This window comes from Chanodichthys erythropterus, chromosome 19 (genome assembly GCF_024489055.1).
Source record: "Chanodichthys erythropterus isolate Z2021 chromosome 19, ASM2448905v1, whole genome shotgun sequence".
Classification (NCBI taxonomy): domain Eukaryota; kingdom Metazoa; phylum Chordata; class Actinopteri; order Cypriniformes; family Xenocyprididae; genus Chanodichthys; species Chanodichthys erythropterus.
The window spans coordinates 22592341-22608726 of record NC_090239.1 but is presented as its reverse complement, the minus strand read 5'-3'; the positions used below and the strand labels follow the sequence as shown (position 1 = coordinate 22608726).

Genomic DNA, 16386 nt, shown 5'->3' with positions numbered 1-16386 from the left:
AATAATTATTATTATTATTCAAATACTCTTTAATTTTGTATTTCATCATTATATTTTTAAATATTTTTTCATTTTTGTTAATTAATTAATTGATTAATTTTTTATTTTACAGCCAGGAATGAAGTGTGGTTAGTCTTTAACAAGGCAAAAGGCAATAAATGTAATGATATTAGGGCTGGACGGTATGACTATATTTACCATGTGACTGTAGAAACAGTTTATATCCGTGTAGCTGTCAGTGGGTAGGACTGCTTAATGCGGTCACAGGTGTACGTCTGCTATTTTATAGTGATTTTATCAAGCTTGTCTCATTCTATACATTTGTACATAATGTTATATTCGCCCATCTCTAACAGATGCAGTATACACTACTCTTCACAGGAAATGAATACTTCTGTTCAGACCTGCGTGTGGGTCCGTCCTCAGTGACGTACATGACGCGGCCGGGCAGGAACAGGGGTAAGTGAGTGGGGTGGGCGGGCGAGTCGTCAGACGACAGGCTCTGATAAGTGGTTGAGCGCCGCACCAACAGACTCTCCTCGCCGAGCAACGGCTGGTTCAGCTCCTCCTCCCGCCGGTCCTCCATCTCCGTAGGGAAATCATCAGGAGTTCCTCCAAACACCTCGTACCAGCAGCCGCGCATCAATATCTTGTACTGAGAGAGAGAGAGAAACTAAATACTGATGACAGTGAACGCAGCGTAACGTCTCGTTGAGGCTCGTGGGTAATCTTACCTTGGGTTTATTGCAATTAGACACCATTTTTAATAATCTTCTTTTTAAATCTTCCATGTTTGGAATACTCAATCTACAGAAACCACACGAACACAGTCGGTTTGAGGAAGTCACATGAAACTGTACTGTACAAATAGAAACAGGCTCTCTAAATATAGCCACACTTTCACATATACAAATCAAATCAAGCTGTGTTTGTGAACATGTGACCAAATCTCACCTGGGTACGAGGTCTTTTCCCAGCACCACCGAGATGATGAACTGCTTAGAGTAATCGGCCAGCGCTTTACTGACGACAGACATTAGATATGATAACTGTTGTCTGTGACTCACAGTTTATATATATAATGCTGTGTGTGTGTGTGTGTGTGTGTGTGTGTGTGTGTGTGTGTGTGTGTCACATTACCTCATCAGGCCCCCTGGTGGAGAGAAGGCGAAGCACTCCAGTGTGGGGTGTGTGCTGCGCAGAAGCACGGCCAGCAGAGACGCCGTTCCCGCTCCCAGACTGTGACCCGTGATGACCAGCTTATACTCCTGCACACACACACACACACACACACACACACACACACACACACACACACACACACACACACACACACGTCAGGAGATCCACTGCAGAACGAGGCTCAGACAGAGAGAACGAAAGCTCTTACAGGTGCGATGTTGAACGCCTGGCTCAAAATCCCATCGTTCACCAGTTTCTTGTAGATGTAATTCGCTGCTTGAGAAATGCCCTGTGACACACATAGAGTTCACGTCACACATGTTCTGCTGGACTTCGCACAGGTGTGAAGTGAGTGTAGTCACCTTGTGAGCGTAACAGGTTCCTGACACGCCTTCGACCGACAGATTCTCACATTCAGCCGAGAGGTCCGTCAACACGTCCTGCGCGACACAAACCGTCAAATACACCTAACACCAGCTGATAGAAAACTAGAGATATTATAACAATAAGCAGTAATTATTGTCATGCTATGGATGATAATCAATAAATGACTAGATGACATGAAGTTAAACAGAACCGTTCATAGTGCTTTAAACATTTGATTTTAAAAAGTGCTGAACTATTAAATGCTGAAATTGATATTAAGATGAATAAATACTGCAGAAGTATTGTTCATATCGACTAACAATGAACAAATGTTAACAAAAAGTGTTCCCAATTAACTTTAAGTGAACAGAAAAGCAACAAAACCAACAATTTTAACAGTGAGATGCATTAATTAATAAACGGATTTGCCTTATGTATGCATTTCATTTCTTATCCAAGAAATTATGACTTTGAAGCCATTATTGAAGCGATAGCTCACCCAAAAATGAAACTTCTTTAATCGTTTAAATGTCAAATTACATGGGAAAATCCATGCATATTTAATAATTAATATTGGCCGATATCGGAAAGCATCATTTATGTCTGTAGCATAAACAGGATTAGAAACTCTTAATCATAAATGTGAGTAAAATTAATAAGCCAATCAAGGACCTGGTTTGAAAATCAAATGACTCGACAAGAGCGTGATGAACAAATCAATGAATAAAAAGTAGTGCCGTGTGATCGCAGAATCCTGTCATAAACATGGAATTTGACAAACTGAATAAATCAAAAGTAGGGCTTGTTATAAGTTTTATAAATTAATTAGACATGCATTTTTTAAATTCATTAGATTAAAAATTTAAATTGCTTGACAGCCTTAATAAAAACTAAAACTGAAATAAAATAAATTAAACCTAAATAATATTTTTTGTAAATCACTTAACAAAATGACTAACTGTTAAACAATATTTACATGAAAAAAAAAACGCTATGAAAAAGAAAACAAAACATTTTCTTACAATTTTTCACAAAATAAATAAATATTTTAACTTATTTTTTTGTTTTATTTTATTTATAACAGTTACAACAGATGAAAGTATCAAAAAATGTATGCAATACATAAAAAAACTCAAATCTATTAAAATCTTTAAAATGCAACTGAAACTGAAAACATGAAATGTGGGAAAAATTAAACAGAATTGAGAAGAAAATGAGTATTTCACAGCTTCCTACAAATGTATTTTTTGTTTAACTTTTAATAAATTGTTGCATAAGTTAATTTTATTAATTAGACATGCTCTTTAATTACTAACATTCAATTTAACGATTAAATTAGAGTCCAGAAAAATTAACAGAAAAAAAAAAAAAACTGAATCCAGAAAAAAATAATGGAAAAAGTGGAATTATTTGGCTGTCAAGCAATTACATTTTTAATCTAATTAATTACATGATGTGCCAATTAATTCAACTAATTAATTACCCTCAAAAGATCATTTAAAGTCATTAATGTGTTAAATGAGAAAAGCATTAAATTTACAAAAAAAAAGCTTTAGAAAGAAAGATTTGATTTGATTCAATAAACTTTTAGGCTTCAAAAGGCCATGATTTTTCTTTTTTCCGAATTGATATTTATATCTACTTACAAACCAATAAAAATAAAAAAATATCTTCTTCATGTTATGCAAAAGAAACATTCACACAGTTTGAAACGACACGCGGGAGAGTACATGTAAAATGCGTTAAATCATTGTAATCACATTAAATCGACAGCCCTGCATAAAGTCACTTCAGGAATGACTGTCCGACCTCAAGAGAGGGAAATCACATGTCTGACCATCACACACACACACTGACCTGAAGGTTTGTCAAACTCACCTTGAGCGACAGCGTTCCCCTCACAGCGACGAGCACCGCCTCCCGCTTATGATCCAACGCCACGAAAAACGGGATCTCGTAGATCTACACAGTGAGAGACACAGCCGTAAGCGCTCTGAAGCACGCCGCACACGAGGCGCGAGGCCGCGAGACGTCACCTGGTTATGGAAGCTGATGTGGATGAAGTCCCGGTACTGCAGGCCGGTGCTCTGTAAGATGGAGGTGAAGTGGCAGCCGAGGTGATCTCCTCCCACCAGGTCGTACTCCTCGTGACGGCTCCGGCAGCTGAAACACACATCGGTTAGCGCGTTTCTGCACTGAACACGGCTAGAGCTGGGAAACCGAACACCCACCAGTCTCCGCTGAGCTTGCAGACGCCCGTGAGCGGGTTGGAGTAGACGTACAGCGGCCATCCGTACGCAGCTGCTGCAAACCGCATGTAGTGAGCGGCTTTCTCCAGCTCCATCTCCAGATCTTCCCTCTGGGATCACACAGCACACCTCATCCTTCACATGCATTCATTACTGAAGCAACAGAATAAAGTGTGGGATTTCTAGGGTTGATTCCCAGTGATGACGCTCAGACTCACTATCGGGGAGGACGGGCTGTGGGTCAGGACCTCGTCAGGGTCTCTGCTGCGCTCCATTTTGTCCTGTTCCTGATGCAGAAGAGCCAGACCGGCGGCGATATCACTGGGAACCAGATCCGTGTCCTGGAAACAGGAAAACTTCACTTAATCTCTGCCAGAAACATCACAATATATCAGTATCATTTAGGTCATCGGCTGATTTTGGAGATTTTTGTTATTCATAGCTATTGTCTGATACTGTATATTTAATTTTGCATGCTCATTTCCTCTATTTTCACATATAAATTACCTTCGCCATCTTCTAACATGCACTTAAATCTTCAAAAAATAATAATACTAGCAAAATCTCAAAATAAAGATGTTTTTCATATGCAAGTTATAATGTTGCAATGCCTAAATTCACTTGTAGCATTTAAATTCACTGTTTTTAGTTTAGAAGTGTAGAAATATATTATAATATCAGCCATGTATCCGCTCTCTCAGCCTATATAATAGTATTATAATTAACGACAGTATCATTATGTATTCATCTTTGTTAATAAAAATACAACAATTCATTGTTAGCTCATGTTAAAGGATCAGTTCACTTCAGAATCAATATTTCCTGTGGTGCATTAAATAATGTTAACAGATACAACTTTTGATCTTAGTAAATGTTGAGATCACCATTAAGATTAATAAATGCTGTTCTTTGTAAGTTCATGTTAATGTAGATACTAATGTTTAGAAATGAAACCTTTTTGTAAAGTGTTACCAATCCTGGTGCATCTCTAGTCATTTACATATAATTTGCATCAGAACTGGAGATTTATGTGATTTCAGTGATTTTAAAGGGTTAGTTCACACAAAAATGAAAATTCTGTCATTAATTGCATGTCGTTCCACACCTGTAAGAACACAAATTAAGATATTTTTGATGAAATACGAGAGGTATATGACTCGTCTATATGTAATCAACACTTTCAAGGTCCAGAAAGGAACTAAAGACATCATTAAAACAGTCATGTGACTGCAATCTTAATGTTATGAAGAGACGAGAATACTTTCTGTGTGCAAAAACAAAACAAAAATAACCACTTTATTCAACAATCTCTTCTCTTCTGTGTCATTCTCATTCGTTGTTTACGTCCAGCGCTTCCAGGTTCATCGTCAGAACGCCGACTCATTATTGGCCGGCTTCACACGCATGCGTCGTGCTGATCACGTGACCAGCTTTTTGACAAATACTGAGCCGGCGTTCAGACGTAAACACGGAAGCTTCACTGCGTCACCTGCGTAAGATAATGACAGAAGAGAAGAGATTGTTGAATAAAGTGGTTATTTTTGTTTTGTTTTTGCACACAAAAAGTATTTTCGTCTCTTCATAACATTAAGATTGCAGTCACATGACTGTTTTAATGATGTCTTTAGTACCTTGAAAGTGTAGATTACATATAGACAAGTCATAAACCTCTCGGATTTCATCAAAAATATCTTAATTTGTGTTCTGAAGGTGAACGAAGGTCTTACGGGTGTGGAACGACATGAGGGAGAGGAATTAATGACAGAAACTTAGAAACAAATGCACTGCTCGTCTCTAACCAGGAAGAAGCCGCTGACGAGCTGAGCGATGCTGGAGAAGGCGGCGCGGTGGTTGTCGTCCTGCGGCAGGCAGCAGCAGAGGAGACGCAGCCGGTTCTCCCACACCCGCGAGGCCACCGTGTGCGCGGTGTAGAAGAGCTGAGACGACTCGCTGCTCTCCAGATCCCTCACGCCCACCTGACCCTGACCGTCCAGCAGAACGCTCGGCCGCTTGCTGCCCAGAGGGTCAAACACGATCACCACGCCCACCACCATCGACAGAAGGATGATCCAGCTGAGGACGCCAACAGACACAAAGACTTGTCACATTATGTCATTTTTGATCCATTTAATAGCATTAATATACATATTTTTTCCCGCACCTGGAAACCACCGCCCCAATCACAGCCCCGACCTCTGCCGGCTTGCATCCCGTGCTGTTGTCGGACACCCAGACGGCCCCCAGACACGCCCACACCAGCTCAGGGGCGTACAGGAGGGCGCGCGCATACACCAGGACCGGCATCGAGCGTCGAGGACCTGGATTCATGATGGTTCCTAAACGAATCACAGCAGCGTTATTACACTGACGAAACCATCCCAGATATCACTTATGCGTTCGGTTCGGGAAAGACGCGTACCTTGAGCGCTGACGTACACAATGGCACATAACGTGAGGATGATGACAGCCAGCAGCACGAGAAGAACTACAAGGTAATTATGCAAATAAGCTCCGCCTTGACAGTCGAATCGTCCCTTATGGTTAATGTACAGAAATAAGGTCCCGACCCACCTGAGAGACAAAACAACGGCATGACGAGAGCTTTCAGAAACTAAAAACACTACCTTATGTTAGTATTGATATGGAATAGTGGATAATTAATATGGTAATACCATGTTTATGAGTATGTAGTGACGAATACGTGGTAATTACACAGTTTAAATGCCATCCCACAAACAAGGATCATTCTCAGAACTTTGGCTAGCGTTACGCTCCTCTCAAAGTTATGAACAAATATTATTCCAGCAACGTTAATATCCCATGATTTACTCACCCTAAATCCATCCGAGGTTGTATATGACTCTCTTCTTTCAGACGAACACAATTGGAGTTATATTAAAAGTATTCTGGTTCTTCCATGCTTTATAATGGGAGTGAATGGGGGCCGAGATTTTGAACCCAAAAAAAAGTGCATCAGTCCATCATAAATATAATCCATAGGACTCCAGAGGGTTAATATGGAAGCCCATTTCCGCCACAAAAAAAAAAACACTAAACAAAAAAAAGATGAATTCTGACTTTTTATCACGCAATTGCAACTTTTTATCTCAGAATTCTGACTTTATATCACGCAGTTGTGTGTTAAAAAGTCAGAATTCTGAGATAAAAAGTCGCAATTCATCTTTTTTTTTTTTTTTTTAGTGGCAGAAACGGGCTTCCATAGGTTAAAGGGTTAGTTCACCCAAAAATGAAAATAATGCCATTAATTACTCACTCTCATGTCGTTCCACACCCGTAAGACCTTCGTTCATCTTCAGAACACAAATTAAAATATTTTTGATGAAATCCGATGGCTCAGTGAGGCCTGAGCAATGACATTTCCTCTCTCAAGAATCATTAATGTACTAAAAACACATTTAAATCAGTTCATGTGAGTACAGTGGTTCAGTATTAATATTATAAAGCCACGAGAATATTTTTGGTGCGCCAAAAAAACTAAATAACGACTTATATAGTGATGGCCGATTTCAAAACACTGCTTCAGGAAGCTTCGGAGCGTTATGAATCTTTTGTGTCGAATCATGATTCGGATCGTGTGTCAAACTGCTGAAATCATGTGACTTTGGCGCTCCGAGTCACTGATTCAAATTCATAACGCTCCGAAGCTTCCTGAAGCAGTGTTTTGAAATCACTAGATATTGTTGATAAGTCTTTATTTTGTTTTTTTGGCGCACCAAAAATATAATATTAATATTGAACCACTGTACTCACATCAACTGATTTAAATATGTTTTTAGTACATTAATGGATCTTGAGAGAGGAAATGTCATTGCTCAGGCCTCACTGAGCCATCGGATTTCATCAAAAATATCTTAATTTGTGTTCTGAAGATGAACGAAGATCTAATGGCATGAGGGTAAGTAATTATTAATGACATTATTTTCATTTTTGGGTGAATTAACCCTTTAATAAAGGCCTTCTGGAGTGAAGCGTTTTTGTAAGAAAAATATGAATATTTAAAACTTTATAAACTATAATAACTGGCTTCCAGCGACAGCTGCACACGAGTGAAGTTCTGGCAGAAGAGTTTCCTCTGAACCAACACATGACGCAATGATGAACGTTGAGAAAAAACCATCGCTTCACTTCAGAAAGTCTTTATTAATCCTCTGGAGTCGTATGGATTATCTTTTATGATGGATTGATGCGCTTTTTTGGGCTTCAAAATCTCGGCCCTCATTCACTCCCATTATAAAGCTTGGAAGAGCCAGAATGTTTTTAATATATCTCAGATTGTGTTCATCTGACAGAAGAGAGTCATATACACCTAGGATGGATTTAGGGTGAATAAATCATGGGATAATTTTCATTTTTTGTGTGAACTATCCCTTTAAATAGTTATAAATATCCCTGTTCAAAACGTTATACCTGAATATTCTCTAGACGTTCAAAACGTCATTTTATAAAATATTATAACTGAGTTATACATACATTCAATTTGATCATTTTGCAAACATTATGTGAACGTTATTTTGAAAACATGAGCACAAAAACAATATTTACACATCGTTCGTGGAACGTATTTACGAATGTATTTATAATCAGTGTTCCAGGCGTTACACGGCTCCTGCTCGTGTGGAAGCACAATAACAGAAGTGAGTGACAGTCTCTCACCACACAGCTCTGATCAGTAACTCGAAGGCGGCAGGAAACACGAGATCATCGCTGGCGATCCGCCACCGGCGCCCGAACACCACCATCCCGGGCATCCTGACGCTGATTCCGCTCAATCCTGCCCTCCTGTCTCGATCATGAGTGTGGGACACCGAGCATCACACGATCCCATCGCTCTCCCCGCCTGTAATCGCAATCCGGATCTTCATATGACGGATATTACAACATAGTAATAAACGCCTCGCTCGCTGACGCGTCTGCACTGCAGCCGTTTGTTTTCCTTTTCTGTGCAGCAGCCAAACCTGTCCGTCAGATGAAGTTCCGCCAGCAAAATAGTTCCGACTCAGGTCAAAAAAAGCAGCGATTCTTTGCGTTATAATCATGGTTATAATAAAGAAGTATGTGCTATATAATCTAAAGTTTTTAATGATTAAAAAAAAATGCAATATTTACAATAATGTAGCTTACCTTTAGGGATGTTCAACGATTAATCGTTTGCAAAATAAGTATATATTTATTTAAACATGCATATATTTCTTACATTTATACATGTATGTGTATGTGTATGTATTAATGTATACATAATTATTATACACAGAACACACATATATTACGTAACACAGACTTTTATTTTGCAAGCGATTAATCGATGCACATCCCTACTCACCTTCCGCCTCTTTACTCAAATCGGAGGAGATTCTCGGTTCAGTGGTTGATTCATTAAATTGATCCGATTCAAAAGAACGATTTGTTCACAAGATTCTTGCTTTGGTATTTAGAAGGTTCTGGATTTTCATGTTGATGATGAAGAAGATGATGAAGATGTGACGCTAAATATACGTGCCTTTATGAGTCAAAACAAAATGGCATTAAATGTTCAAAACAAGCATCGTTTCCCATTAAATCTTTATTTGAGGTTGTGGCATCAGTTAAAAACAATCCTAACACCTGTTTTTAAAATAAAGTGGTTATTAGTGAGATAAAAAGGCGAGTATTTAAAGTCTGCTCCATGAAATATCTTAAAGATCATAAATAAAATGAACACATTTTAGGTAATTTTGGTCAAAACTGTTGAAAAGTGATTCAGAATATTTCTCCAAATATGAATCAGTTTCAATCAAACTGTGTGTGAATCTTCAGAAGAATCATTTTGAAATAAACAGCATGATAATCTTTAAGAACTTTGTACGGTTTATTTTTTGGTTCTTTCAGAAGCCGTTTACAGTGATGAAGGCAGTGTGGATCAGACTGTGGCGTTCCCAAATACAAATCGAGATTGTGCCATTTGATCCGAATTAGACGAGCGGTTTGGCAATCTGTAGATTACGACTGACCTTCTTGAACAAAGGATTATTGCATTATAAATCCAGCAGTTTTTCCATTCAATTTTATCCTTACGGAGCAACAAATACTCCCTTAATCTTCTTGAAAACATGTACATTTAATAATCAGATTGAAGATACGCTTACAAACAAAATCAATATTCATCATAAGAATCAGTCCCTGCCCGATGAGGCAGCGTCAGCTCGCTTCTGATGCCGTCGGTCCAATCATAGTACGCCTTTCATGTAGAAAACTTTCTTTTATACAGAATAATAAAAAAGGGTAAGACAAGATGCATAAAACAGGAATCCGGAAAGCCGCGGTCCGGCCTGGGCTTGAGTCCCGAGCACCTGATGTGATGTCCAGGACCGGACGTCTCTCGCACTCCGTCTCAGGCATCTCTCTCGTCCTCCGCGGCCCTCCACGCGCTGCTCCTGTCCTCGGCCCTTACGCTGGGAGACTCAGCTTCTTTCCCTTCAGCACTGAACAAATCACATTAGATGTATTAGGATCATTCTCCTCATATTCTCCATTGTTCAGCTCCTCTCTAGGGAGAGCCGATTTGACTTCTTTAACTTTAGTTAGTGTGTAATGTTGCGGTTTGATCATAAACAACATCTGTGAAGATATGACGCTCAAAGTTCAATGCAAAGGAGATATTTTCTTTTACAGAAATCACTTTTAACCCTTAAAGGCCTAGAGTAATGTTGGGGCTCACCTGCACTTTCCTCTGGTTTTCTAACCCATTGTTGCCATTTTAAACATTTTAAACTTGAAGTTTCAGTTTAGCTCATTTAAAGTGCCAATTTTACTTATTTTTTGCCTGAGAATGGATAAAATTTGCAGAATTTCAAAAAAATCGCCAGCAAAAATCTAGTGTTTTTCACTGTAAACTCACACAAAACCTCCTGAAGTTTGATTTATTTAGTTTAAAAACATCCAAATATAACTTTTCAGATGAAATTTTGTCTAAATGTAACAGTCTCTAAGCAAGTTATGGCCATTTGTTACAATGTTACTCTTTAGGGATAGACAGGTGTGCTTTATTTAATGATCATGTGTGTCCAAAAGACCAGGGAGTAAAATAAATACAAAAGAAATGATATTCAACACAACACTAAAGCAAAAGTGACTTATTAGAGAAATATATTTTCAATCTGAACATGAATAAAAACAAAGTGTTGCAAGTACTTGCAAGTGTCTTGTGCATCGAAAATAAAAACACGATGAAACAAAATACACATAGTAAGTAGTTCAGCTGAACTAATAATGTTAATGATCTTCACGAACTATAAAATAAGTATTTAGATAATATAAGAACCGAACAGCGCTGAACGCGTCACATGATTGCACCGGTTCACGTTTGAAAGTATAAATTGCAATAAATTATCTGATGTGAAACTGTTTTATCCTCATTTTTGGTTCAAAGTCATTACGGCACAGATTGGATTAGCAGTTCAAAAGTTATTAAATAATTTAAAATGATAGTCTTTTTGGCCGCCGTCTCGGTTTTTGAGGGTTAAACGGCTGGATTTAAGCTTCCTGGGTTGGTGACATCACAAACCCCATAATTTACATAAACCCCGCCCCCGAGAACACTCAACAAAGGGGCGGGGTCATGTTGGGCTGCTTTAGAGAAGAGGAAGAGTTGTTGTAGTCGAGTGTTGTTGACATGCCGTCATTTTACGCTGGACTGCTTCACAAACGAGGCTCAATTCAACACAAAAGATGAACATGACGGCACATGCTAGTGGATGAGTTGAATCAACTCCACAGCAACTACATCAATTTATCCACTAACCATTCAGAAACGTCTAAAAGTTGTAACTTCTTCCTGAGTCTCTCCATCAGTGTCGACTCCGGTTTGAACAATGTAAGGCTGAACACTTTCATCATTTTGGCTGCGTGAGATTCTCCAGCTTTGTTGTTGTTGAGCTGTTAAAGCTCCGCCCTCTTCTGGAAAGCGGAGCTCATTTGCATTTAAAGGGACACACACAAAAACGGCGTGTTTTTGCTCATATATAGCTGCAACGACAGCGATTCTCAGCCTTCTTTACTCCAATGAAACACTCAAATACGATATTTAATCTTTGGCGAAAGAGATTCACACAAGAAGCGAATTGCTAGTTCAAACTCTTCACACACTGAACCGAGGGTTTTTAAAGCAGAAATCCTAAAAAACACTCACCTTTTGTTACGTATAGATAAAAGAAGTCACAGTAGAGGATTGTCTGGACGACGCCGGCGACGATGGCGATCATGTCGAAGAAGCCTTCGAAGTAGAAGCGCCAGATCCAGTTGATGAGATACAGGGCGCGGTACAGGCCGAGGAAGAACAGGTAGTGTGTGGTGATGGTCTCGGCTTCTCCGGTCTTGCTGATCATGAACAGCTGAGGCAGGATGGCCACCGACTCCAGATAGATGGAGAACGTCCACAGGATCTAGAGCGAAGAGATGACGGCAGCGTGAGCGTCAGCGCTGAATGCATGCGTGTGTGTTTGTGCTCCGGCTCACCTCCAGAGGAGAGAAGTCGTGGTTGACGAGGAACGCCAGGCCGCCGACAGGCACCACCAGGAACTCCACCCGGAACGTGTCGTGGTTGCCGTCATACGTGGCCTTGAACTTGGCGTATATCAGGTAAACCGTGGCATAGGCACAGGCGATATAGATGACCTACACGGGGAACGGGCAACAAAACAACGTTACAAGACATGTCCCGGTGCTCTATGGGCATCTTAGCAATTTTTTCCTTTTTTTTCCTACATTGGAATGGTACAAAACTGAGCGACTTTTGTGGCGTCTTCAATATGAACACTCAAAAATCATGGGCATTATTATCATATACCTAATCAAATAAAGCAATTATGTCTGAAAATACTCTTATAATCAACTGGGGAATATAAGGCTGATTTGCATTTTTATGTCACATTAAAGTCCTTAAATTTTATTTTAATAAATAGATTGTTACTCTATTTTTAATTTAAACACTGTAATAAATTATATATATATATATATATATAAAATTTCTTTTTTATATTTTTGTAATATTTATTATTTGATAATAAATAATATGCATAACTTTGGAGTGAATATTGTCTAGTACCATGATTAAATTATTATTAAAATTACTGGAATTAAATAATATGGTTATTTTCTAATTTTTTACTATATTATATTTTTTGCAATATTTGTTACATTTTTTATTTTATAAATTAATATGCATAATTTTGAGGTGAATATTTTCTAATACCACAATTAAATTATTATTAAATTACTGAAATTAAATTATTAAATAATATGATTTGTTCTAATATATTTATTACATATATTTGTGTAATATTTATTATATTTTTTATTTTATAAATTAATATGCATCATTGAGGTGAATATTGTCTAGTACCATGATTAAATTATTATTAAATTATTGAAATGAAATTATTAAAATATTATGATTTTCTAATATTTTTATTATATTTATTATTTGATATATAAATTAATATGCATAACTTTGGAGTGAATATTGTCTAGTACCATGATTAAATTATTATTAAAATTACTGTAATTAAATAATATGGTTATTTTCTAATTTTTTACTATATTATATTTTTGCAATATTTGTTACATTTTTTATTTTATAAATTAATATGCATAATTTTGAGGTGAATATTTTCTAATACCACAATTAAATTATTATTAAATTACTGAAATTAAATTATTAAATAATATGATTTGTTCTAATATATTTATTACATATATTTGTGTAATATTTATTATATTTTTTATTTTATAAATTAATATGCATCATTGAGGTGAATATTGTCTAGTACCATGATTAATTTATTATTAAATTATTGAAATGAAATTATTAAAATATTATGATTTTCTAATATTTTTATTATATTTATTATTTTATATATAAATTAATATGCATAACTTTGGAGTGAATATTGTCTAGTACCATGATTAAATTATTATTAAAATTACTGTAATTAAATAATATGGTTATTTTCTAATTTTTTACTATATTATATTTTTGCAATATTTGTTACATTTTTTATTTTATAAATTAATATGCATAATTTTGAGGTGAATATTTTCTAATACCACAATTAAATTATTATTAAATTACTGAAATTAAATTATTAAATAATATGATTTGTTCTAATATATTTATTACATATATTTGTGTAATATTTATTATATTTTTTATTTTATAAATTAATATGCATCATTGAGGTGAATATTGTCTAGTACCATGATTAAATTATTATTAAATTATTGAAATGAAATTATTAAATTATTATGATTTTCTAATATTTTTATTATATTTATTATTTGATATATAAATTAATATGCATAACTTTGGAGTGAATATTGTCTAGTACCATGATTAAATTATTATTAAAATTACTGTAATTAAATAATATGGTTATTTTCTAATTTTTTACTATATTATATTTTTGCAATATTTGTTACATTTTTTATTTTATAAATTAATATGCATAATTTTGAGGTGAATATTTTCTAATACCACAATTAAATTATTATTAAATTACTGAAATTAAATTATTAAATAATATGATTTGTTCTAATATATTTATTACATATATTTGTGTAATATTTATTATATTTTTTATTTTATAAATTAATATGCATCATTGAGGTGAATATTGTCTAGTACCATGATTAAATTATTATTAAATTATTGAAATGAAATTATTAAAATATTATGATTTTCTAATATTTTTATTATATTTATTATTTTATATATAAATTAATATGCATAACTTTGGAGTGAATATTGTCTAGTACCACAATTAAATTATTATTAAATTACTGGAATTAAATAATATTATATATTTTATAATATATTTTTAATATATTATATTTGTGTAATATTTATTATATTTTTATTTCATATATAAATTAATATGCATAATTTTGAGGTGAACATTGTATAGTACCATGGTTATATATACACACACACACACACACGCATATATGAAAAATATTATGCTTATTATGTTGGGTGTGTTTTGAGGATCACAGAGGGTTTCAGGAGTCACTTCAGTAATAATCACACCAGTACAGCTCAAATCTGCCTGAATGGAGACACACTGACATGTCCAAAACCGTCTGACAAGATCATGTTTCAGTGACAATAACAATCTTCAGCTCAGATCATGCTTGTTTTTCAGGCTGGTGGAGTTGATGCACATCCCAATCCTCAAACTCTGACTGGCTTTGAACCGTTTCCACATTCATTCCACAAGCTTTCTGTTACAGCTACACCGAGAACATGTGGAAGCATCAACTTCAGTCTGTTCACATTCACCTTCATGATGGAGTTGTAGAAGGAGATGAAGGCGGTGAGAAGGTCCAGGTAGCGTGTGGTGAACACCAAGGCAAAGAGAATCTGACTCTTCCCAGATATCCCTGAAAAACAAACAACAACATGCATGCATTTCAGCACAGTTTAGTCTCATTCACACCGGATCACTGCTGTGACGCACTAAAGCATGCATGAACTCACAAAACAACATTACACTGACTGTCCATGAAGATGAATATTATTCTAATGAGATCCTGCTGCCACGTCACAGGTCAGAGGCTCAGAATGAATGAATGAAGTCAGAGATTATCTGCAGCCTGATAACAGACTGTGAGAAACTCCAGTTCGTAATGCTGAGTTTGTTCAAATCACCTGATTCAACTCGATCTGAAACCGAACTAGGAACTAGATCTGAGTAATGCAACTCACATCCGAGCATGAAAACATTACATTAAACACACACACACACACACACACACACACACACACACACACACACACACTTCAGTCCGCTTCACACAAATGAGGTCTAGAGTTTATAACTCAGAAGAACTGCAATATATTAACAAATGAGAAGCGAATCTGAAGTTCCCACTGGATGTGAATCACTGCACTCTCACCTGCACACGACCTGCTCTTCCAGATCTTCAGCAGGAGGATGATGATGGCTGCTAAATGGGACAGATCCCCCGTCAGTCTGAAGATGTTCATGTTTCTTTGGATCGGGTGGAGGAGTTGGGTCGCTTCGCGTGCTGATCTTCTTCCCTTCAGCGATATAAACACGGCTTCCCCGACTGAAAGATGGCGAGAGCAGCGCGACGTGGCCCGGAGACGTGGCCAACACTGTGCGCTCCTGCGCCTGACAGCGGGTTGGCTGAGCGCAGATGATGCTGGAGACCAGCGTTGAGAGGAAAAGATCTGAATGTGTGGATTGCGCATGCGGGGCCTTCCTCTAGGGGGCGCGGTGAGGCCCCGAGAACTGAGCCGCGTTCCACTGACTGAGCACTTCTGTACAGTATGAGAATGTGACGCTTAATGTAAATTAGCATAATAAACATATACGAAAATAAAACCCTTAGCTGGTTATCCCAGGCGACTGTGATTGGGCCATCCTCATCAGAGCGGAGAAAAGTAACTAGTGACATGTGACCCCAGGAGACCTGTGACTTCCCCTTCCTCTCGTTTTGCTATTTCTGTGAAGTTGTGGCCTGGGAAGGGTGTGAAGTTTGCTGGATCCTGTTCATGAGGATCTGTGGAGTT

The 16386-nt window shown here is 36.9% G+C and overlaps 2 protein-coding genes across 3 annotated transcripts in view; both read right to left on the bottom strand.

Moving 5' to 3' along the window:
* The window catches only part of daglb (diacylglycerol lipase, beta), a 10588-nt gene extending 1807 nt beyond the window's left edge, over positions 1 to 8781 (bottom strand). The window contains exons 1-14 of one of the 2 annotated variants that reach the window (XM_067369151.1): positions 8472 to 8776; positions 6217 to 6368; positions 5959 to 6133; positions 5597 to 5870; positions 4016 to 4138; positions 3780 to 3907; positions 3585 to 3711; positions 3427 to 3510; positions 1545 to 1622; positions 1391 to 1471; positions 1141 to 1268; positions 955 to 1023; positions 735 to 807; positions 405 to 655 (exon numbers count right to left, since the gene is read on the bottom strand). In XM_067369151.1, the coding sequence (XP_067225252.1) occupies positions 405 to 655; positions 735 to 807; positions 955 to 1023; positions 1141 to 1268; positions 1391 to 1471; positions 1545 to 1622; positions 3427 to 3510; positions 3585 to 3711; positions 3780 to 3907; positions 4016 to 4138; positions 5597 to 5870; positions 5959 to 6133; positions 6217 to 6368; positions 8472 to 8566 (1838 nt within the window). In that variant the 5' untranslated portion in view covers positions 8567 to 8776. Of the gene's footprint in view, positions 1 to 404; positions 656 to 734; positions 808 to 954; positions 1024 to 1140; positions 1269 to 1390; positions 1472 to 1544; positions 1623 to 3426; positions 3511 to 3584; positions 3712 to 3779; positions 3908 to 4015; positions 4139 to 5596; positions 5871 to 5958; positions 6134 to 6216; positions 6369 to 8471 lie in introns of both variants that reach the window. The other variant, XM_067369152.1, reaches the window with a different exon arrangement.
* Positions 8782 to 9196: 415 nt separating this feature from the next.
* kdelr2b (KDEL endoplasmic reticulum protein retention receptor 2b) lies at positions 9197 to 15976 on the bottom strand. Its single transcript, XM_067369153.1, has 5 exons — positions 15747 to 15976; positions 15130 to 15230; positions 12309 to 12467; positions 11983 to 12235; positions 9197 to 10276 (listed from the first exon to the last, which is right to left on the bottom strand). Exons 1-5 carry the CDS (start codon positions 15835 to 15837, stop codon positions 10242 to 10244), a joined length of 639 nt encoding a protein of 212 aa, XP_067225254.1. The 5' UTR covers positions 15838 to 15976; the 3' UTR covers positions 9197 to 10241.
* Positions 15977 to 16386: the final 410 nt, after the last annotated feature.

Coding starts and splice junctions, on each gene's coding strand:
- kdelr2b (XM_067369153.1), bottom strand. CDS start 15,837: ATGAACATCTTCAGACTGACGGGGGATCTGTCCCATTTAGCAGCCATC. Junction 12,468..15,129: donor TCTACAACTCCATCATGAAG/GTGAATGTGAAC, acceptor TTCCCCGTGTAG/GTCATCTATATCGCCTGTGC. Junction 12,236..12,308: donor ACGACTTCTCTCCTCTGGAG/GTGAGCCGGAGC, acceptor TCTTCGCTCTAG/ATCCTGTGGACGTTCTCCAT.